Below are 24,745 nucleotides of genomic sequence, written 5' to 3' on the forward strand. Positions count from 1 at the left end.
TGGCTTGGGTGCTTGCAGGCTCCACACCGCCTACAACAGCAGCGTGGGACTTGCGGCTGCCCTCCGCCTCTCCCTCAGCCGCCCTACAGCTGAGGGGGAGGCGGCAGATAGGATCCATACAGCACGCCCCACCCCCATGGCCGGCTCACCCCGCCCCTGGCTGCAGGACCAGGCACCCGAGCAGCAAGCTACACCGCTAACAAAAGTTGAGAAGAAAGACATAATGGGCTTGGCCAGAATCAAGTTTCTAAATAAGATATCTCATAGGTTTGCTGCAGAACAAGAACCCCAGATATAGAAATTCAGCAAGTGAATTTGTCTTCTAGGGAAACGGTGCAATCTTGTTCCTTGGAGGCTTAAAAAAACCACAGTCACATGGGGATGTTTTCATAAAAGATAGTTCAGAAGAATAATCTTAATTTAGGGCAATGAGTAGTCCTAGAACCAGATTTTCGGTCCCTTCCAGTTGAGTGGCCAGTTTTACAAGAGTCAGTTTAATCACATTTTGTATTCACCATATTTTTGGGGTACATTAATAGAATCCCACATAATGAAGTTGAACTGTAAATACTTTTCACACACTATTTTCTGATGCAGGAGAGGTTAAATCCTCAAAGGAAAAAGCATGGATGCTAGATTATTTTATGGGCAATTATTCCTTTCAAAGCTATATAATGTGTCAAATTGCTGGGGGGGGTTGGTATCTACACTTGGCTTCGCGCCATCATTTTTCTCCCAACACAAGGTAATTACCTTTTTTATAAAATAAAATAAAAATCACACATAACTGAGACACATGTGAAAACTTGAGTTTTGTGAAGGTTGTCATGTGTGTTTTGCGTGGGATTGTTTGGAAAAATATATTAGGTGTGGTGGATCCTGCTATTCAGCTAGAGGACATAAGAGAAAGAGTCCTTTTCCAGGGTTTTGTTCTTTTGTTTTAATATAAGATTATGAGGCCAATTTTATTCTGTAAAACCTTCAAAAGAAGAATCCGCAAGGGAACCGTATTGTGTTTTATCTCATGCAAGGGAAACTCACCCTGGCCAATATCATCAGGAATCTGATAGCATGATGTGAGGCTAAGCTTGAAGCGTGAAACTTCAAACTCTAGGCTTGGAATTTTGTGGGGTGGGGCAAAAGGCAGCTGAAATTTGGAGTGATTTCAAGTGGGGCGGGATTCCTAATAGGTTTTGGGGGCTTTTCGGGTGGCAGTAGATGTTCTGGGGTGTTCTAGGTGTCCCAGAAGCCACCATTTCCCTACCCCCAATAAAATGCACCAGAATGACACTACAATACTGGGTTTGGAGCAGTATGGGGAGATATGAAAGAGCTTGCAGTGAATGGAGTGTGCAAATGGGGCTGCAAAATAATAGTGAAATATTTGAGCTCAGCTGCTGCCTGATGGACATGATGGTCCTGGAGTTCTCAGAAGCTTACTGTATATGTATGCATTTATTTGCTAAATTTATATCCCACCTTTCCTCCCAAAGGAGCCCAGAATAGCTCCCTTTTAGCAGTTCATTGGATAGAATATCAGCAGTGGTAAGCAAATTTCCCTGGAACAAAGCTTGCTTATAATCACCAATCTCTCCCTGCAGTGTGGAGTGCTTGGTCCTGTTCTCAGCTCACATTATATCGGAAGAAATCCCGATACACCTGGAGAATAGCCACTGTGAAGCAAGCCCTAAATCAGGCATAGGCAAACTTGACCCTCCAGATATTCTGGGACTACAACTCCCATCACCCCTAGCTAACAGAACCAGTGGTCAGGGATGATGGGAATTGTAGTCCCAAAACATCTGGAGGGCCGAGTTTGCCTATGCTTGCCCTAAATGGTGTCCCAGGATTCTCTGCAGCACTCAGGGATTCTATGAAGATATAATGGAAATAATTCCTCAGAGATACATTTAAAAAAAAACAGAAAACAACCTTCTTCCCTATCATCCCCCTCGACAGAGTTGCAAAACTAGTCAGACAGAGGGAGAGCCCTTTGCCAAAAGAAATAAATAGCAGGCAATCCAGGCATGCAAGCATTCCCATGTGTGGAATAGCTCTCATTGCACATGTTGTTCGCGCAGATACATGTAAGTATGTATTTAATTAGAAATAAGTGTTAGCCTGGACCCGGCGATCCATGGCCAAGCCAACTGAGCAACGGTTTCCGCACGGAACTTCTTCAAAAGTACACGTAATGCAGGCCATGGTGGGGGTTAGATCTCATTTCCGTGACTATTGTCCCTTTTGAAAATATTGCAGGGAGGTATTGTGTTTCCTTGTGAAGAAAGATTCATGCATGAAGAGAGACTTGGGAGTGAGATCATTTTCAAGAGCGATTCCAAGCCTGAATCAAGAAAGTGGAATGGAATAGAAATTAGATCAGTGCATGCTCGTGTCTGGCTAAGATAATAATATTCATCATCAAAGCACAGGGCAGATGCTTCTGACCCTGATATAGTGAAGAGAGAGCAGACAGGAGTGAGTGACTGGTTTAGCATACATTGCATGAGCTTCAGGGCCAGGTTGAATTTGCAGGTTGGCATCTGTTGCCCCTACGTGTCCTTTATGAAAGTGCCTGTCTTATCTGTTCGAGATAAATAAACGAGTTGGCAATAAAACTCAAATTGCATATGTGTACACTCAGCAGGGGGAGAAAATGTTCTCATCCTGTAAGTATTCTGAGCCCTTGGACGGGAAAACACCATAGCTCAGTGCTTTGAAAGCGGAAGATTCCAGGTTCAGTCTCTGGCACCTCTGTTTGGTCTAATCCAAAAGATTGTTCGTTATTCCCATTTTCGTTCGTTATTTTCCATTTTGGAGGTGCTTCGCAAAACGAATTTGCTATGGGCTTGCTTCGCAAGACGAAAATGTCTTGCGAGTTCCTGCGATTTTTTTCCTGCTCCCCACCCCCTTTTTCTAAGGCACTAAGCTGCTAATAGCCTTTTAGCAGCTAATCCGCTAATCCCTTAAGCCTTTAATAGCCACTAATAGCCGCTAAACCGCTAATAGCGCTAATCCGCTAATGGGGTTGCTTCGCAAGACGAAAAAACCGCTAGACGAAGAGACTCGCGGAACGGATTCTTTTCGTCTTGCGATGCACCACTGTATGTAGGATAACATGCGTCTCTTTAAGAACTCTGAAGCGGCAGCCAGAGATTTAATTTTTAAAAAATAAACTTACATGTACTGTACACACACCATACACCATTCATATTTGGTGAGAAAGGTGTGTGTGTGTGTGTGTGTAGTGTTGCAGCGTATGTACCCAAGTACAAAAGGTAAAGCTATTAATTCCAGACTATTGTCTAAACAAAATAAAAAAATTCCTTCCAGTAGCACCTTAGAGACCAACTAAGTTTGTTATTGGTATGAGCTTTCGTGTGCATGCACACTTCTTCAGATACACGCATGAAGTATTTGTTTAGACCACGGCAGACCAACCTGTAACTAGACTATTATCTACTTCTTCATGTTTGGGTATTTTTTGCTTCCTTGAAGCTGCCCATTCACAATAACTCTGAGAGGTAGATAAGGTGGTGGAGAGATAATAGGGGACAGTGCAAATTAAGCCCCTGATCCGCCATGTCCAGAGCTCTGCTGAGCTCCACTGACCTCTGCCATGAAGGAAGCTCAACCACCAACAGAGAAGCTCTGTCAGAGAGAAGTGCCCCAGTACACCTTCCCAAGTGGCAGGAAGGAGCTGACACCAGTATCTGCCCACAGAAAGTTCTTAAGAAGAATGGTTTGGGGCAGAGAGGCTCCTGTGCCTACCATGCTGCTATCACATGGTGCCAGTGGACCTGATCTGCGCCTCTTTTCTCTTCCAGCCTAGGAACTGTCTCAGAAAAGGGCCATTTTTCCTGACCCCGACCTTCCTCTCCAACAGGTGCAAGTTCCAAGTCTGTGGGTGCAGTGCCAGCAACACCACTTCATCCAACCCCTGATGGACAGGGGTTAGGATTGTGCCTTGAGTTATCCATCAAATAGCAGTGGGCTTCCCAGTTCAAGTGTAGCACCATGGCTCTTTCAGAGGATAGACTGATGGAATTAGTAGCTGGGTCATGAACTGCAGATTTCATTTTGTGCTGTCTTCCAAGCAACAAAAACTCAACTAGGTGTCACTGAATATGCTGCGTAGCTAATGGTTTGTGGTGCTTTCTTTCTTGCAGGTTGCTTTGTTGCCAAATAATGCTGCTGACCTTAGCAAACCAATCACAGGAGAAAAAGTACTTGCATCCAATACATTCATACCAGGTCCTCCTGGACAGCCAGGTGATCAGGGTCCTCCAGGTAAAGCAATAAAATAGTTAAACTAATTTTTATGTTTATCATATTTGTATACTACCATTCGTGCAAGGAGCTTAGAGTAGGAACAACCATGCATCAACACACACACATATATGGTATATACGTACACACACACACACACACACACACACACACAGTTAGAGCCTCAAAGCATGCCTTGTTCCATCTGGTTTATCCCATCCCAGGAGCTGTCCAAGGTGCTGCAAGCTTGATTCTTCCACACCTCCTCTCCTAACTGAAAATGTTCCATTCCCAAGCTATATATTTGTTTAGTGAATCTCTGGACTGGGAATTGAGAAAGGTTTCTCCACTTTCCTTGCCAAGCTCAAGCTGTCAGATCTCACTCTTTGTGCTCTTTATATGCAGGAGACATAAAGAGCTACAGTATTTATTCCATTTATTGCATTTCTATCCCACCTTCCTTGCAAGCTGGGAATCAAGGCAGCTTGTGACATTTTAGAAACATCATTGTGAAATACAAAGTAATAAAAACGCATTCAGAACCAGCATTAAAGTACTACTATTAATACCGTGCAATAAAGTGCAATATCATTAGAGTCAGCGTGGTAGAGTGGTTAGAGTGTCAGACTGGGATCTGGGAGGCCAGGGTTCATATCCGCACTCGGCCATGAAGCTTGGTGCGTGACCTTGGGCCAGTCACTCTCTCCCAGCCTAGCCTACCTCACAGGCTTGTTGTGGGGATTAAATGGGGGAGCAGGGAGAAACATAGAAGCCTCCTTGAGCTCCTTGGAGAAAATGCAATCAATCAATCATGTGGTTGTTTTGTTTTGTTTATGTAATTGCATCAAAATCTTTGATCTGAATTGATCTTTGGCCAAGATACAAGGCAGGTGGTGCAAACCTCTGGGCTCCTGGTTAGTCTCCCAGCAGTTGAGATACAAGCTAAAGTAGGGGTGTTGCTTCTCCCTGTTGTTCAGCCCCCATTCATCAGCCACATCTATGAACCCACTGACAGCCTTAACCATCTCCCTTTTATTGCAGGTGCCACAGGTCCGCAAGGGAGCCCTGGATTTCCTGGATCTCCTGGCCCTCCAGGCCAGCCAGGCCCTAGAGGAGCAATGGGGCCTATGGGACCCTCTCCAGACCTGTCCCATATTAAACAGGGCAGAAGGGGCCCCGTGGTCAGTATTGCACCTCCGTTCCATAAATTCACGCAGCGTATTGGTTGTGCTATTGCATGTTCATAAGGACTGTGGTTTTGTTTTCCAGGGTCCTCCGGGAGCACCAGGAAGAGATGGAGCAAAGGTGAGCAAGCAATTCTTTCCCCTCTAGCATGTGTCTAATGAAATGTTGCTCCCAGTTCCCAACTAATTGGAAGGCAGCAGTAAAGCTGGGCCTTTCCCAAGAAACAACAAGCAGAGCCCCCTTGTGGCTGAGTAGTGCCTTGCAAGTGAGCTTCTGTATGAATCAGGCGTACAACATGGCCTGCCTGCTAATATAGATTGTTTTCCTGTTGTTCCTTCCTAACCAGTGTGATGGTCATGTAGACTGAATCTCCACCTGATACCCCTGATATCTCCCAAGCTCAGGATATCTGCAGACCCAAATCCTGATACAGTAATGGAGCCACAAATCCATCCTATTGAGCATTGCAGTTTATCTTTTATCACAAATCAGGGCCATACCTCCTTAGATATGTCTTGAAATTGAAGGTTCCATGATGTCATAATATTGTCCATCTGCTATATTAATTGGAAACATTTTTAGCCTGCATCTAGGGTGTAAATGAATCTATTGCTCATTTACTTTATAGTAAATTTGATTGGAACTATTCCCAATATAGATGGATTTGTCTTTTGGGGAGAAGTTGTTTTAGAATTTTCCCCTGCTCTGGAATAATCATCAAAGCCTGGTTCAATGTGTAGATTTGAACACTTACAACAGATTTAAAAATTGTGATTGGAAATATGATACTTAACTTTGATATGTAAGAAATGGTAAATGAAATCAAGGCTTCACACTTAGTTGTGTGAGAGCCCTACTGAACTCAGTCAGAAATACACCTAGTGAAAGTCCCACTGGACTCAGTAGGATGTCCAAACGCTTAACCTTTGCTTCAAGTGTAACTTTTCAGATCACTTAATGTGTGGTTTGAACGATTATTTAGACTTTTGTTTATTGAATTTGTTTTCTGGCCTTCAACTAAAAGGTTTCCAGGTTGTTAGATAGCAATACAGTATATTAAAAATATACAAATCCATAGTAGGGGTGGGTGGGGAAAACACCAATTTAAAATAAGTATCATAAATGAAATATCAAAATATGAAAGAAACTACATTACAATCAGGGATGCGGGTGGCGCTGTGGGTTAAACCACAGAGCCTAGGACTTGCTGATCAGAAGGTCAGCGGTTCAAATCCCTGTGACGGGGTGAGCTCCTGTTGCTCGGTCCCTGCTCCTGCCAAGCTAGCAGTTCGAAAGCACATCAAAGTACAAGTAGATAAATAGGTACCACTCTGGCGGGAAGGTAAACAGCGTTTCCGTGCGCTTCTCTGGTTCGCCAGAAGCGGCTTAGTCATGCTGGCCACATGACCCAGAAGCTGTACGCTGGCTCCCTCAGCCAATAAAGCGAGATGAGTGTGCAACCCCCGAGTCGGCCACAATTGGACCTAATGGTCAGGGGTCTCTTTACCTTTACATTACAATCAAGCAGCAACCCACTTCTCAACCAGTTTCATATGCTTGAGAAAACAAATGCATCTTGATTGACACCTAAATCAATCTGTTCTAATGCTACCATCCTTTATACACTAGCCTATATACACACTGAATTCAATGAGACCAGCTTTTGAGTAGACATGCATAGGATAACACAATAAATGATTTTGCATGGTGAAAGTGAGATGAGGTCTCTACAGAGTCGAAGGGACATTTTGATGCAGGTTGCTTTCGAAGGATGGAATAGGTCTCCCAAGTTATGGTTCCATTTTAATCAATGAAAATGATGTTTGTTACAGGGTGACAGAGGGGCACCAGGAGAAAAAGGAGCACCGGTAAGTATCCTATCCAATTGCAATGCAATGTTATTTATTTATCCAATTCCAAATGTTTATTTATTTACTACCATTTGGACTAGACGACCTCCAACTCTTCATTTCTATGTTACAACATAAAGAGGGGGTATCCAACTAAACAGTTCCACTAGCATAAACCCGTTGAGCTACACAACGTAACTTCCCCTCCCTCTCCTCTCTCTGTGTAGCCCCCCATGTGCTTCTAAATCTGTTGCTGGATTGCTCCCAACCCCCTCCCCCCCCCCCAGATCAAATTTAGGAGGTTCACGGGGAAAGGAAAGGCAAAGTTCCATTGCACAGCCCAAAGTGCTTGTGCTAGCATAACTGTTTAGCTGGATACCACCCATAACAGCATGAAATGAAGGGCTGCTTCATGCATTTCTTTTTCCTATAACACTGTTAAATATACTAATATTAACAGCTACAGCGACCAAAATCTGCACCTCATGATTGTCCCATCCAGACAAATGCACTGGGCATGGGAATGCTGAAAAACTGACCCCTGCCTTCCAGGGCTGCTGATAATTGTATGGGTGGAATAGTCTCTCCCATACCTGTATCCCTTTGCCCCTCCAACTGCAATCAGTTGGAACAGTCTTCATTTATGCTTTGGAACTGCTCTGAAGCACACATGGGGCTCCAGACTGAGGACATTGTTTAATGGTTAGCAGTATGAAGATGTGAGCATCTGTCTGTTTTTCAGTCCCAATAAGTGCCTTCTGTGCTCTTCCCTTTAAGCAATTGTTGACGTTTCTTTTAATGAAATAAGTGGTGAAGACATGAACGTCTTGTATCAAACACTCTCAGTTCCTATACAAAGCCAACTCTGTGCCCACAATAGTGAGGGTAACAGAATCTTACACACTGAAGCATTTCTCATTTCTTATTTGAAATTTGCATTCGGAAAAGATTCAAGTACAGATTGTTTTTCCAGACTTCAATTTTCATTAGTTTCCTTGCCTCTGTTTTGATAATATATCCAAAACTGGTGCTGTGATGTACTGTAAGTCATTAGGAACCTGAGGGACTAGTAACTTAATTGTCACCCCTGTAATATTTCCAGGGGCCACCGGGTTCTTTTGACTTCCTGTTGCTAATGATGGCCGACATCAGAAATGACATCGCTGAGCTGCAAGAGCGGGTGTTTGGCCACAGGACTCATTCATCGACTGAAGAGTTTCCATTACCTCAGGAATTTACAAACTATCAGGACATAGTGGATCTGGGATCCGGAGAAGATTACAAACAAAGGACTGCGTCAAAAGACTCCCGAACGTATAGAGAAGGCAATCATTAAATCGAGCTTGTGACCTGGAAAGAGTAAAACTTTGCAGGGCAGTGGTCCACAAGTCATTTAAGCCAGCGTACTTGCACATATTCCAGTTTAGCCCCATGGAAATGGGCCCCTGTACACGATTCACTGAAGTTACCGTCTTCCCTTACTATAGCACTGCAGGCAGGACCAAATTAAGAGCCAGCTAGGTGATCAGCACCCAGTGAGAATTATCCATTGTTGGAATGTGCAGGTGGAGAACGGCATACCTGTATACGAAAAACCAAGACCTGATTGTAGGTAGAAGACATATGTGTTAGAAAGGAACAATCCTTTCTACTCTTTTCCTTGACATGCTGTCTTTTGTCTGCATGGAGTTGTTTGTTTCTAAGATAAGGAGCGTTCAAATGTTTGAACTTCTGGTTGCTGCCTGAAGTGCTACAGCTCAGGGGTTTATGATGGCTATATATTACCTTCCATATCAGAGGAAGTGTGCTTCAGAATAGCTGTTGGTGCAGAACACAAGTGGAACAGCGCCATAACATTCATGCCCGGCTTGTGGGCATCCCAGACGCATCTGGTCAGCCACTATTGGGAATGGAATGCTGTCCTAAATAGACCTTTGCTCTGATCCAGCTGCTCTCTTAGGTTGTTAACAACAGATGCATCCCATGAGTCTGCTTATAGTGTAACTCGACTCTTGAGAGCAAGGGACATCAGGAATTTGGCTCTCACCCAGGATTCCCATATCATACTCTGCTCACATCTAGAGGAAGGATTGTGCAAATATAGCTATGAACATCCACCTGCACTGCCTTCCTCCTGTTCCTTTTTTCTTTTGCAGGCTGGACAGGATACTGGTTGACCATGATTATATATCTTCAATTTTTCTACATCTCAGAACACATTTCATTCTCCTTTGTCTTCCAGTAGGGGAGCAGCTGCTGTATCTGTGACTTTAAAGTGTAGACAGTTTTAAAGGAGCTCAGTTGAAGGAGCAAGTTGGATGTACTCCACCTGTTGAGACACTCCATTTTCTTGCCACCCAACTCCCTGATGCTGCATAAGGATGCTGGTGGGAGCTGAAGGTGAGGACATGTACAACGTGGAGTTGTAAATAATTGTTTGCCTTCTCACCTTCACCATGGCACTCCCTTCCTCTCGTTGCACCAAGGATACAGGGTGTGCAAGGCAAGGAATGGGACTTTCTGCATTCACGCAATGGCCTAACATTAGCATAAAGGAAGAAATTTTACATCTGCAACAATCAGTGCTCAGAAGGCAAGGGTCTTCAAGTGCACCAGGGTAATTTTCTACAGCCGAGTGACCTGTAAGCTACCTTAGGTACTAGTTCTGTGGCTTAAATGATTTGTGGACTGCACTGTTAAAAAGAGTTGTACAATATTTTAAAAATGCACTGATAATGTATAAAGTTTTATATGTTTTATTGTCCAAAGTTTCTCAGTTCCCTTTTTTACAGAGATGTTTACTGGTAGTAACACAATCCAGCTGTATTATTTGTTAGCCCAAGAACTAGCCCCAGAACTGTCTAAACATGGACACAATAATAAACTCTGCTTTGGAGCAAAAAGTAAAAAATAAAAATCCTAACGCATTGGTAATTCCAAGTGCAGTGGCATAATTTGCAGTCAGAGGTAGCTACAAATGCGTGACGTTTCCTTTTTCTTAGCAAAACAGTGAAGTTTGGGAAAGTGGCCAAGTGTCAATGTTATTAGCCAGTTCATAAATTGTACTTTCCAGCCACGAGGCAATGACCTTGAATGATCCCCATTTTAGGTGCAATATAAAATTGCCTGTAATCAGACTTCTAATCCATGTATCTTTGGTAAAATACAAACAGTCAAGTAGTCAGTTCTTGTTCTGTATTCCCCTGGCTGCAACTTGTACGCAATGCCAATTTAGTGCTGACGGGGGAAGAGATTATGGCTGGTCCATGGTCGAAAAAGAATATACTGAATATATCCCCTACTTAAATCTAAGTCCTGATTTGAGGGCTGCAATGCTCAAGGGCTTTCACATCACTAGTGGTACTTCAGAAAATCTCATGAATCTAGTTCAGTTCGCTTGATGGCTTTTTTTCTTAAAAGCATGTGCAATGGGCCAATTGGATTGGCTCCTTATGTTTTTGGTAAGGGGTGGTGGAGAATTAAGGCACGAAAGCAGAATAGCAAGAAGAAGAGGCAGTGTGGGCATGATCCAGCAGACCTCAAGTCCCATTGCTTTCAGTGGGAGTGAGCCAAGTGCAGGCTTGGACTGACTCACGCCCATTCTTATTTTACGAAAAGAAAAGTATAATCAAACCATTCACAACGTTTAGTGTAATGAGAATATTCTGTGTTGTCAAAAGATGGTTTCGTTTCGCTTTTTGCTTTTTAAAGGCTTAATGTGTCTACAGAAAAAAATACTAGTTCCCTAGAACATGTTTTTAAATGGCCACAATTCCAAAGATTCTATGTATTGCTGATTAAGCATCATTATTAAAAGTAGTTCCATTGGTTTCAGTAGAAAGGTGGCTTGATCCTGTGCGTGTTTACATAGTAGCAAGAGCCACTGAGTTCAAGGGACTTGCTCTTAGCTAAAAGTGCATAGGATCTGCACATATGCCCGCTTAGCCCCTTGGTGTGTATGCTTCTGCAGTAGGTAGCAGTAACCAAAAATTAGCTGAGATGCAGACATTGAAAAGTTTTCGCTAAAGATCTCCCAAATGGCATGAACAAATACGCACAAGAAAGGAAGAAATAATATTCTATAACCTTTGAGTAATCCCTCGAGATCTCAACGCAATCCCTGTCCGAGACTGTCTGTAACTTTGCAGACAGTTCACTAGGAATTTTCCTCATGCATGCCTCACAGTAATGAGTGGATCTGGGGCAAACTCATTCTCAGTAGATTTGTGGCCAATCTCTCTTTGAGATCATATTTCACAGTAAACGAGCGGAAGCAACTGGAGGTTAACAACGTGACCCATAATTTTATTACTTTCCTCCCTTTTTTGTAATAATAAAAGACACAGAGCTTTGTCCCTTTGTACACATTTAGAAAGCTATGCAACACACAATTATTTATGATGATTATATGAAGTACTAGAGAGTATAAAAAGTGACTGTGATTATGCAATGTATTTGCAATTAAAGAAGGATATTTTTTCTTATTTCGGTATTGACTCCCTTGCATCTTTTCCAACTTCTTTTTGAAATGGTGTCTGTGAAGAGAGGCCAGCAGAGACAAACACTGCACATTGCTGGAGGGCAGTGAGTGTGACAAGCTGACACATATAAGCTATTTTTCTCAAGCAGGTGCTACAGCTTTTACTGGCTGACTATACAAAGTGGTGAGGGGGGATATCCTTCAACTGTGTGAACGAAATCCTCAAGCCGTAATTATGTTAGATGTAGTTTGGCTATAAAGCAAAGACAAAAGTATATGTCATTTTTGTGGATGTGGCCAGTGACAAACCACAGTTGATGGGCACCTCATACCATCTCTCCCCAAGTTGGTGCCTTTCTAGACCACAACACCCAGCATCCCTCATGCTGGAATCCAACATCTGGAGAACAGCTGCTTAGGAAAGGCTGCTTCAGAAAGCCAGCACCCAGGTTCCCTCGATCAAGGGTGGGGCTCTATAGATTAAGGTTGCCAGACATCCCCTGTTCCCGGGGACAGTCCCCGGATTTGCAAATCTGTCCCCGGACAAATTCCATCCCCGGAATGTCCCCAGATTTGCAAATCTGTCCCCGGGAAACATGGCAGCGGCAGCCTCAGCATCCTAGAGTCAGCCTGTTAGCTCAGTTGGCTCTGGCTGGCTTCAGGAGCTGCTCACTCACTGCCGTGGCACAGGGAAAATGGTGGGCACCCCGGCAGCGAGCAGTGAGCAGCTCCTGAAGCCAGCCAGAGCCAACTGAGCTAACAGGCTGGGCCCTCCTGGGCAATGGCCACCCATGACTCCTGAGCCTCCCCTGATCTATCAAAACAAAGTGGAAGGAGATCGGGGAAGGCTTGGGAGTCATGGGCAGGCGGCGGGCTGTTGCCCAGTTTTTAAAAAAAACTGCACATTTATGTTTCACAGGGTGCAAAAGAAGGGCTTTGCACCTTTATACAATATGCATGTGTGCTTGGGCCCAGGGTCTTTTGCCTCACCATCCCCACTACTGACTCCCTGTTGTTACTCAGCTTCAAAAATAAAAAGGGTCTCCGGATTCATTGAAAAAAATGTGGTACCCAGGATGAAATGCCAGGTTTACAAAGGGAGGGGTGGTCTTGGTTCTTGGAGATAACCGCTTGGTTCTGTGAGGAACTGCAAGTACATACCAGTGCCCCACACCAAACTGTATGGACCTGTCTGTAAGTTTCAGGCTCCATCAGGGGAGAATACAATGTTTTAACGGCTTGCAGAGCTCAGGGAGGTGCACCTCCATCAAAAGTCCCTGGAAAAACAGAGGCTCTCTCTCCACTCACTCCTGCCTTCCATAATGCTGAATGATGCATTAGCTCCATAATAGCAAGGCTTGCACCTATAGGGAATCTGCACTCAATTGCTTGATCATTCACCAGTTTGGCTTGGGATAAGTAGGACTGGGCTCAGGGTGGGTTGATCTAAACCAAAGATAAAAATTTGCAAGGGGAGGAGCATTGGTTTGAATGAGCGGGGGGGGGGCTCCAGCCTAATTAGCTCCCAATTTGGCCAATGAGGCTGTTCGCTTCCCTGCTCCACACCAGATGTATGTGTGCATTTATTTATTATTACATTTATATCCCATTTTATCCTCACGCTCACAATGACCCTGAGAGGCGGTGACTGGCCCGTTGTTCAGTCCCAGCTCCTGCCAACCTAGCAGTTCGAAAGCACGTCAAAGTGCAAGTAGATAAATAGGTACCGCTCCGGCAGGAAGGTAAACGGCGTTTCCATGTGATGCTCTGGTTTCACCAGAAGCGGCTTAGTCATGCTGGCCACATGACCCGGAAGCTGTCTGCAGACAAACGCCAGCTCCCTCGGCCAGTAAAGCGAGATGAGCGCACAACCCCAGAGTCGTCCGCAACTGGACCTAATGGTCAGCAGTACATTTACCATTTACATTTATCCCAGATCCTAGGCCTTAAACCATACATTACATGGGCTCTTATACATGTGGGGCAGAAGCAGACAAGGCCACATAAATACTATCAGGAGCCTAAAAGTGAACTCCCAATTATTCTTTTGCAAGTGGGGCAAAAGTTAACCCTACTGGCCTAAACTGCACATGGGAGTTCCCCAAGGGCAAGGCCTAAGTGAAGCCCGGGGGGGGGGGTCTCCAATTTGAAACCAAACAGATTTTCCTCTCTGGAAGAAAGTTCTGCTTCAGGAGCAAGCCAGTTGACTCTGGGAGCTCTCCTTCAAAGGAGCTTACTCTGTGTGTATAGAGCTTAAAATGGAGGCCCCCCCCCCACCGCAATGGAGGGAACCTAGTGTAATGCGTTTAGCAGTTGCCCAGAGTGACCTCCTCACATTAGAAGTGCTACATTAAAGGATAGTAGTCTTAGAGGAAAAGTGATCTTTGTATATGTCAAATCTGATTCTTACCATATTTAATTCTTCCAGAAAGAAAAGCAGGATAAAAAATATTTTAAAGCAAATCAATCCAATATGGAGCATTTCTCTCCTCTTCCCCCTCTCCACTTCTGGGAACCACAGCTATAAGGAAAGATTTATGGGAGAGCAACAACGTTAACAAAGGGAACTGGGTCTGTAAGCCTAAAGGAAAAAATAATAAGGACATGCATGTTACAATTATGTAATACAATGGTACCTCGGTTTTTTAACATCTCCGTTGACGGACGTTTCAGTTTTTGAATGCCAGAAGTAAATGCTTCCATTTTCAAATACGCCTCAGAAGTCAAACGGCTTCTGCTGATTGTATATGTTATTTTTCTCAATTTTCTCTATGAAATTTGCAGGCCGCCCTTTGCGCCTCGGTTTTTGAACGTTCCGGAACGGATTACGTTCAAAAACCAAGCTACCACTGTATTTGAAAGGATGTCATAAGAGGGACAGGAAGTGTTCACTCTGGCCATAAAGGTTAGGACATAGATAGTGGTAACATCACAAGGATTTCTGCTTGCACAATGTAACTTTCCTCCCCACTCATGTGCCCCATGACATCCCCAAATCTGCTTCAGAGATTGGGGATCCTTTACAATGGCTTAAGCAGACACTTCGAGGAAGGAGAGGGGGAAATGTTCCATTACACGTGTAGAAATCCTTGGGCCGGTGAAGCAAGTCACTTGGTGCTACTTTGAAATACAACCCAGAGTTGGACATGGGGACTAGGAGAATTCCTTCCATTGACAAGTCACAGGCATGGAGATGGAGGGAGTCTATGCCTTTACTTAAACAAAGTTAGGTAAAGGTAAACTTAAACAAAGTTACTAATCAAATAGGACCAGGCCTATAACGGGATGGGCATGTTACAAGTTTTAAGCTGAACTGTAAAGAAAAACACTGCCCCAGAAAGCCCCAAGAAAAGCATAGGACATGCATCTGACCCAGCAAGCTGAATGTGCCATAAATTAAAAGCCTTCCTATAACCATAGCTGCTTATATAGTCCCATAAAGCAAAACGTTTATACTAGTGGCCTGCCATTGGACAGCTATCGGAATGTATTTAGCTTAGCAGCTCCACAGGCACGATTTACCTTAGATTGCAGCCTCTCTGGGGGGCACAATATCCCATACCTGGACCATTATCTGGCTATCTTGTATCCTGGACTGTAGGATCTCTTGGATGACTTCCAACAGCATGGTTCTAATGAAGACATTATTTTTTAAAAAAAACATTGTCTAATGGAGACCAGGAGAGTTCCCAGCGAGGAAGATGGACCGCATGACTCCTTAAACATTTTGGTTAGCAATATCCAAAGAGAAGCAGCCAGTGCTTAGAAATGTTGTGACTGCAGGACTGAGAATGTTTGACTTGTCCCTGTGCCCACCACCCAGGCACACTTTTTGTCCTCCTTCAGTAATTCCTTTTGATAAGAAGAGTCTATCGGCGTAGCTGGTTTCTGTCCACCGGCTCTACACGTTGAGAGCCGCTTGTTCTGAGTGGACCATTCTGCTACTAGACCTGTTCCATCAAATCCAATGACTCCTCATTTTGGAAAACCCAGAGCATGAGCATTGCTAACAACAATCCCAGGAGACGCAGTGTTTCGTTTTAGTGCAAAGTGGTCGATGAGACAGCAGATCGCATTGCTCAATGTGGTAAGTCAAAGACCTGTAGAGCAGATGTTCTGGGATACTCTGAGAATTCATTTTGTTGTTGTGACTTGTATATCTGGTTAACTGGACCTGCCTCGTGTCATTCTCCCCCACAACTGAAAATAACAATGTTTGTACTTAGTAACAATACATGTATCACAGTATTTTAATATTCTTTTGGAAGCCACCCAGAGTGGCTGGGGAAACCCAGCCAGATGGGCGGGGTATAAATAATAAATTATTATTATTATTATTATTATTATTATTATTATTATTACAGGACTGAGCCAATTTCTTTTTGTTTTGTGAACCTTGAAGGGGAAATGAGTTTGTCCTGTTCAGAGACACATTTCGTAGCAATATTCTAGACAACATAGTCAAACTACAGTGGTACCTCGGGTTACATACGCTTCAGGTTACATACGCTTCAGGTTACAGACTCCGCTAACCCAGAAATAGTACCTCGGGTTAAGAACTTTGCTTCAGGATGAGAACAGAAATCGTGCTCCGGCGGCAGTGGGAGGCCCCATTAGCGAAAGTGGTGCTTCAGGTTAAGAACAGTTTCAGGTTAAGAACGGACCTCCGGAACGAATTAAGTTCTTAACCTGAGGTACCACTGTATTGGTAAGTTGCTTATAACGTTCCACCAAGTGGTGCAGGGAATATTTACTACTTTCTTGCTTCCTCAAGGGTTTGTTTGTCTGTTTGTTTGTTTGATTGATTGATTGATTGATTGATTGTTTAAGTCAAATATAATTGTTTCACCAAGAGGTTCCATCCTTACCATGGTGAGGGACGATTTGGCAAATGGTCATGTGCTGTCACCTTACATTGCCCTTTGATGAAAACAGGTTCCACCTTTTCACAAGCACTGAAACTGTCATGTGCCACATGACACGACCCATATGCGTTCCAAGTTGTGATGGAGAGAAGCATGTGTTGGTGATTTGCCTTTTGAAAGCAGTGCTGATGTTGCACACAGCGAATTAGATCTAGGTTATTTAAAAAGCAAACAACAGATGGAAAGCATTTCACAAAGAAAATGGCTTCTTCTCCTTTGCTTTCCAAGCCATGTGAAAACTCTTTGCAGATTTCTGCCGCAACTGATTAGCTTTTAGACTGTCAGAGACTTTTTTTGTCCCAAGGTTACTGCCAAATATTTGGCTCCAAAAAATCCTGGAGGCATCCTTTAGTTCAGCTCTTGCCTTTGGCTCCAGACTTCCACTACCTGACGCCCTCCAAAGGTTTCACTCATTCATAAGGTTTCTTGCCTACCCTTCACAGTCCCATCCCAGGACAGGTTACAACCATATAGTAGAAAATCATAAAAACAGATAAAACCATTGGAATTCTAAAACGAGTAAAACCATTCCAAGTGCAACAGAGCAGTATAGAATCGATAAAAGAGATGCGTCGTTGGAAACTGCTTTATTCCTAGTCAGACCATTGGGTCCATCCAGTTCAGCACTGTCTAAAATGACTAGCAGTGGATCTCCTGGGTTTCCAATTCCCCCATCCCTACCTGGAGATGCTGGGGACTGAACCTAGGACCTTCTGAATGCAAGGCGTTGCTCTGCAACAAAATCCTTCCCCAGTGTCAGGCTTCAGGGACCCAGCTTCCTCCACCCCCACCCCCCAGGCAGTAGATATGCAGAACAAAGAGAAAGGAGTCTCTTACCAGTTAGAGATTTTAATGATCACAGCAAGAGAACAAAATAATCCATTCCTCGGAATGAAGGGGCTCCCAATTAAGGGTTCCACCCACTTCCTCCCTAGTCCCCCCTCGTCACTTCCGCATCTTGAAACCTGATCTCTCAACCACTATGCTTTCTGTTCTGCCACCTTACCTGATCTCCTTGACCTTGGGCTGAGCGGATGGATGCTTTCCAGCAACATTGAGTCTCTCCCAGTTCTTCTTCTCCTAGCTGATCACCACCCAGTTCTTCCCAACTTCTGTCTATGTCCCTCTGCGAACCGCTGTTCCAAATCGATACTGTCCCACCGCTCCTGGGAAGATCCAGGATCCTGATCAGGAGCAGGGGGAGGGGGAAGGCTCCCACCATTCCTCCTCAATGTCGCCCTTCTCCGCACGGACCCTGACACCCAGGCTGTTACTTATAAAAAAGTTGTGCCCATGACACTGGGCAGTCCCTCTGGGTATTGACAGAAATATATAAGAAACATCTCACAACAAAAGGAAATCTTCAGGCATGTGACGTCCACAAAAATGTTTGTTCACAAGGAACCCCATCTCCCACCCCGTCCCAGTTAGAATGCCAAGACACAGGAGGACTAACAAGCAAGCAATTTTCAGTGGTGCAGAGGAAGGGCAGGTTCCTGGAAGGAAGAAGGGTATTCTTAAAATCCAGATTAAAAAAGAAAAAGAAAAAGCAGCCAAAGATGCCAGGAATGCATTTGTATATCAGAACCAGATAAACAGCAAGAAAGATGGACGAACTGAGCTACCTAAGCCTTTTTCACACATATACTGATAGCCTGACTTCTGCGTCTCGACAGTAAAAATTGTACCATCCCATCACACACGTACACCCAGTATTAAGAGATTATTTGCAATTAAATTTATTTCCAGCAAATTATGGCACTGAATGTGTAACGCATTATCGACTTCAGCCTTTGCTCAGCCTTTGGCACACAAAGCAAGCAGCTTGACTGATGCACTGTGTTTGGGCACCATCCAGCCATTGTTAAGTCCCATTGATTGCCTTGGATGAATTAATGGGGTTTTAAAAGTGCTTAAAGTTGGGTAGATTGGTATCCTATATTTGAATCATTAGACTTTATAGATAGTGCGTTAGCTAACTATGTCATCTGATTGTTCATTTGGACTGGATTTCCAGACTTTTGCTGGGGTTCAGAGGGTTGTAGCATTTTAAGAAAACCAAAACGTTGCAGTAATTTTGAAATATAGAATGAGGGGAAGAAACATACACGAAGCATAGGCTATGAGTACTGGATCAGAACTTTGAATCATGGTATCATAGAATCATAGTATTGTAGTGTTAGATTGGACCTCAAGTGTCATCTTGTCCAACCTTCTCTTATGCAGGAATCTCAACTAAAACATTCTCGACACACGGCTATCCAACCTCTGCTAAAAAACCCAATGCACCAACTTCTGAAGGAGTTGTTCCACTGTTGAACAGCTCATAATGTCGGGAAGTTCTTCCTGATGTTTAGTCGGAATCTCCTTTCTTGTAACTTGAATCTGTTGGCCCTGGTCCTACACTCCAGAGCAGGAGAAAACAAGCTTGCCCCATCTTATATGTGACAGCCCTTTAGATATTTGAAGATGGCTATCATATCTCCTCTCCTCTTTCCCAGGCTAAACATACCCAACTCCCTCAACCAGGTCAGGTTCTCATAAGATTTAAAGAACAGGGAGTACCAAGGGGAAATAGGGGAGGGGAGACGCTCCCATTGTTCCTGAAAACATTATATACATACAGTTACTCAGCTACTCTAAGAGACTGGTCTTCATACTAGGGCACCAATGCACCAGTTCTCCATAGCTCCTTGTTCTAATCCACTCACCAGGCTTAGGGGAGCCCTATGGTTTGACGAAGTCCCTAAGTCCCCCATGAGGACTGAGCATGCTTGGTGGCTACAGAACACTGACTGACAGGGCTGGGGACAATAACTGGGTGAGAGGACAAATGGGGCAGAATATTCTGGAGGACACTGAACAACAGCACTCAAGCCTGCAACATATTGTTGCTTTATTATATATCATAGAATCAAAGAATTGTAGAGTTGGAAGGGACCTCAAGGATCATCTATTCCAACCCCCTGCAATGCAGGAATCTTTTTGCCCAACATGGGGCTCAAACACACAACCCTTGTATTTGTAACTGTAAAGTAAAGGTAAAGGGACCCCTGACCATTAGGTCCAGTAATGACCGACTCTGGGGTTGCGACGCTCATCTCGCTTTATTGGCCGAGGGAGCCGGCGTCCAGCTTCCGGGTCATCTGGCCAGCATGACAAAGCTGCTTCTGGCGAACCAGAGCAGTGCACGGAAATGCCATTTACCTTCCCGCCGGAGCGGTACCTATTTATCTACTTGCACTTTGACGTGCTTTCAAACTGCTAGGTTGGCAGGAGCAGGGACAGAGCAACGGGAGCTCATCCCATCGCGGGGATTTGAACTGCCAACCTTCTGATCAGCAAGTCCTAGGCTCTGTGGTTTAACCCACAGCGCCACCTGCGTCCCATTTGTAACTGTAAGCCACCTCTAACATTTTTCATGAAAAAGGCAGACTAGAAATATTACAAATAAATGTATTGGGCAGTGCTCCAGAAAGTTTTACTCAGAGTAGACCTGCTGAAATTAATGGACCTAACTTGATCCTGTTCCTTAACTTGGTAAACTCATGGTGAAATTATCTACACCTGTGACTCTCCAATGATGAACTCAAGAGTTGATTGCAAGAGAAAATTCCCCCTTGAAAAGTCCTGTGGTCAGCCAACATTGACACCTCCACGTGTCACAGAAAACCTTCAAAAAGAATCTCAGGAGTGCCACGGTTACGTCACACACAGCAGTCCTTAACAGCGGGTGAGGGTGGAAACACTGCATTTCTGATTCTAACCCGAATCACATGGCCCATTGGTCGGCTATGGAATGTGACCCTGGGAAAGAATGCAAAGCAGGCATGGAAAGACCTGTGAGAAAATAGGTGAGTAATATCTAAGATCATTCGTTGCTCTCCTGCTGCTGGCCAATATATATCAAAAGGAAAAGAAACAGCCTTCTAGAGGATATGAAAAAGTCTGGCGTTTCCCATCCATTAGTTTGCAAGTAAAACGACCTTGGGGAGCACGTAGGTAGAAGCCCAGATAGCATAAGAGCTGATCAAAATGTGGAGGAAATTAAAGACATGTGTAGCAAATGAAGTGCGAGGCTTATCTACAAGGAAATGCAATATCTATCTGAAGCGTGGAGAACCTTTGACCCTCCAGATGTTGCAGAACGACAGCTCCCACCATCCCTACCCAGGGGCTATGCTTGCTGGGGCTGATGGGATTTGAAGTTCAGCAACATCTGGAGGGCCAAAAGCTCCCCACACCCACCTTAGACTTTAACATGGCATAAGGGATGTTACCCAAAGCAGCTGAAACCTCATGTATGAAAATGCCCCAAACCAGTAGTATTTCGTAGCCAAATTCTGCCAGGAAGCATTGTGCCAAAACAGCAGCTCAGAATACTACTACTCCTAACAACAACAACAACAACAACAACACTGGTCAACAACAAATTTGTTGTCTGCGTTTTTTCAGCTGATTTAGGACAAATCTGATGTGCTGAATCCAAAAATCACATTGGTTTTGCTCAATCAGGTCCAGTTTTTGAGTTATGGCCACATGTGGTTTTTTTACATTTTTGTTCACATGTACGCTTGTGTGGAGCATTTTAGAAGAAGTTGGTGGGGGTAAAATGCCATGTCAAATAATTGTTTTGATTGGAAATGATTATTTTAATGACAAGAAGTATTCAGGTTTGATAGTTCTGGGTGATTTTGTCGAAAAGGGATCAGTTTGAAGTCATAAAACCTCGAAATCTTCCATAAATTGGTGCGGCAAAGCATAAAGTTGGGGGATCAAAACCCCTGGCTCACTCGAGTACACTGAAGGAGAACTATGAAGGGGTGAAGTATGTGCTGGAGAAAATTGGTTATGATCAGCATAAGTGGTTTATTTGTGTTGACCTGAAGATGGTGAACTTTTTGTTGGGACAACAGTCTGGTTTCACCAAGTACCCATGTTTTCTGTGCATGTGGGATAGTAGGGACCGTGCTCAGCATTACACGAAGAAGGACTGGCCTGTGCGGGAGGAATTGGTGCCTTGCAGAAAAAGGAACGTCATCAACGACCCTCTGGTGGACAGAGACAGAATATTCTTCCCACCGCTGCACACCAAGCTCGGCTTAATCAAGCAGTTCACCAAGGCTCTGGACAAGGATGGTGACTGCTTCACTTACTTGTGCCAGGCTTTTCCAAGATTGACCATGGAGAAGTTGAAAGCTGGCATCTTTGACGGTCCTCAGATCCGTCAGCTCATCAGAGATCCAGAGTTCGGAAAAATTAGTGAACGAAGTGGAACTGGAAGCGTGGAAGGCATTTGTTCTGGTAGTGAAGAACCTTCTTGGCATCAATAAGGACAGAAACTACGCAGAACTTGTCAATAACATGCTGGCTGCTTTCAGAAACCTGGGCTGCAACATGAGCATCAAGACGCACTACCTATTTTCACATATGGACCGGTTTCCTGAGAACCTGGGTTCAATGAGTGACGAGCAGGGGGAGAGATTCCATCAGGACATGAAAGAGATGGAGACCAGGTATCAGGGTCGCTGGGATGCAGTCATGATGGCTGACTACTGTTGGACTCTGAAGAGAGACCTCCTTGCCGCTGAGCATTCCAGGAGTTCCAAGAAACGGAAGTTCAAGCCCTGAAGTTTGAAAAATGGTGAAGCAACATGCAATTTACGTGTACTTACCTTTATCAATGCCTACAATTCAGTTTACAGTAATCAATGCTTCTATCAGGTAATCAATATATGTTGTTGGAAAAACATTTTTTTCTCTTAGAAACATATTTAGGATGATATGTGTTGACAAAAATCAGCTGATAATGCCACAAAAATGTAATTGATTTTGTCACAAGATCTAATTTTTTTTCAAATCAACATTGCACAAAAACCTGACCTGATGGAGAGAAACGGATGCCATTTCCTGATTCAGCAGTGCAAAAATACCCTAAATCAGTTGTAGAAATCTAGACAACATTCAAAAAGTAAAAAATTGTTGCCCAGTGTAATAATAATAATAATAATAATAATAATAATGATAATGGCAGCCACACTCCCTAAGGCACTGGTCTTCAACTAGTAAGGCAGAACATATAACTAGGTCATGACCCCATCTAAGGTGGGATACAATAGCAGCACTAGAAATACATGATTAAAACAGGTTTACTCACATGAAAAGACTTGCCAGGATCCAACAGTTACAGTGATGAAAATCAGGCAGGCAAGTATCCTTAAAAGTCAGAGAAGTCCATTTTCCAGCTCATAGTGGTATACAGTGGTGTAGTGTGGGGGGTGCAGGGGGGGTTAGGGTTAGGGGGCGCAAATCCACGGGTTAGGGGGCGCAAATTACTTGCCTTGCCCCGGGTGCTGACAACCCACGCTACGCCACTGGTGGTATACACTCCCTTGAGGAGAACTCACTGACAACCTAAACCAATGTAGGAAAGAAAAAGAGCATGTACAGTGACCGAAAGAAGAAGATTGTTTTCTATTGTTCCCCCTCCTGACACAAAAGTTTACAGGATGTGAGGTCATACATCCCCCTGCTTGTGACTCTCTAGCAATCATGCATTTGTGATTTTGGCTGCAGATTATCCCACACTGGGATTTTCTGGGCCAGGGTGTCTCTCCACAAGAAAAATACCACAATGGTTGTATACTGTACAGCAAGCCAGGCATTTGTAACTTAAGCCGTTTTGCATGTTTGCCCCTGTCAGCCACATGGGCAAAATAATGCCCTAGGTGTGGGCGGCATTCCTAACCCCTGGCATCAAAGCCACCTGAATAAGCCCCACCAGAGATCACCACAATATCCTTCTATTCTCCTAATGCAGCAAGTTTATCCTTATTCCAATTTAACCTTTCAGGAAAAGAGGTTAATGAGTTGGGCTTCCAAATTGGCCATCCTGATTCCATGCCAGACCCATTTGCTCAAAAGGCAGCCTAGATAATCTGTTTATTAGGAGCGGAGAAAAATCCCCTTTGTGGCCATTTTTTATTTAATGACTCACCTCCCCATAAATGGCTGCTCTCCCCTTTATACCCATTTTGTTCCCACGGGGGCCTTCATTGTCAGAGATATCAATGAAGTGTCTGCTGACCACACACTTGTATCCAAATATTTGCGCTATTCAGAAGTGAATTGCTCATTCAACTAAATGCTCAATTATGCCAGGGTTCTTTTAATTAGAGGGAATACTTGGGCCAGGTAGCCTGCATGGGACGAGGAACAAATTTCTCAGCATATGGAGCGCATGCACAGCAATAGGGTACTCCAATTGCTCTATACATGGAGTAGCCTTTAAAGATGGTTCAGAGGCTGCAATTGGTGCAGAATGCAGTGGTCAGAATGCTGAATGCTCTTTGAGATTATGAGCAGAGTATGGCATTGCTATATCAACTGTGCTGGTTCCCTGTTTGCTTCTGGGCCTGATAGAAAGTGCTAGTATTTAACCCTGAAGCCATGCTGGCAGATGCAGCCCCAAACATCTGTAGGGGACCAGGTGAACAAAGGTTTTTTAATGGCTTGGCTGGCTGGTTGCCTGGCTGGCTGGCTGGCTGGCAGCCTGAAAAGACTGTCTTCACTCATACAAACTTGCCTGAGCCTTATGATTCTCCCCTAATTCTCCCCTGGTCTCCTCGCTGGTCCAAATAGGACTAATTTAGCCAGCTAGCCCTGGTGATCATCCCTAGGGGCAAAGCCAAGCCAACTGAAAGTTACCACAACACTTCCTCATACTCTCCAACGTTTCTCCAATCAAAATAGGGATGTCCCATTCCATAACGATAATTTTACTATTTATACCCCACACAATTTACTGGGTTGCCCCAGCCACTCTGGGCAGCTTCCAACATACAGTGGTACCTTGGTTCTTGAACTTAATTCGTTCTGGGAGTCTGTTTGACTCCCGAAACATTCAAATAACCAAGGCATGGCTTCCGCTCGGCTGCAGGAGCTTCCTGCACTCAAGCGGAAGCCGTGTCGGACATTAGGCTTCTGAAAAACATTAGCAAACCGGAGCACTTACTTCAGTTTTCAGTGTTCAGGAG

General features: G+C 44.1%; 1 protein-coding gene and 1 long non-coding RNA gene across 3 annotated transcripts in view; one reads left to right on the top strand and one right to left on the bottom strand.

Moving 5' to 3' along the window:
• The window catches only part of CCBE1 (collagen and calcium binding EGF domains 1), a 146,343-nt gene extending 134,555 nt beyond the window's left edge, over positions 1–11,788 (top strand). For both annotated transcript variants that reach the window (XM_083403043.1, XM_083403044.1), the window contains 5 exons: positions 4,170–4,290; positions 5,311–5,450; positions 5,539–5,574; positions 7,287–7,322; positions 8,407–11,788. In XM_083403043.1, coding sequence (XP_083259169.1) covers positions 4,170–4,290; positions 5,311–5,450; positions 5,539–5,574; positions 7,287–7,322; positions 8,407–8,640 — 567 coding nt within the window. In that variant the 3' untranslated portion in view covers positions 8,641–11,788. The remainder of the gene's footprint in view (positions 1–4,169; positions 4,291–5,310; positions 5,451–5,538; positions 5,575–7,286; positions 7,323–8,406) is intronic.
• Positions 1,926–22,969, bottom strand: LOC310659633. The gene is made up of 2 exons (XR_014502888.1): positions 22,867–22,969; positions 1,926–2,344 (listed from the first exon to the last, which is right to left on the bottom strand). It is a non-coding gene; the product is annotated as an uncharacterized lncRNA (long non-coding RNA).
• Positions 22,970–24,745: the final 1,776 nt, after the last annotated feature.

Source organism: Podarcis tiliguerta (genome assembly GCF_965153285.1).
Source record: "Podarcis tiliguerta genome assembly, chromosome: 11".
Lineage (NCBI taxonomy): Eukaryota > Metazoa > Chordata > Lepidosauria > Squamata > Lacertidae > Podarcis > Podarcis tiliguerta.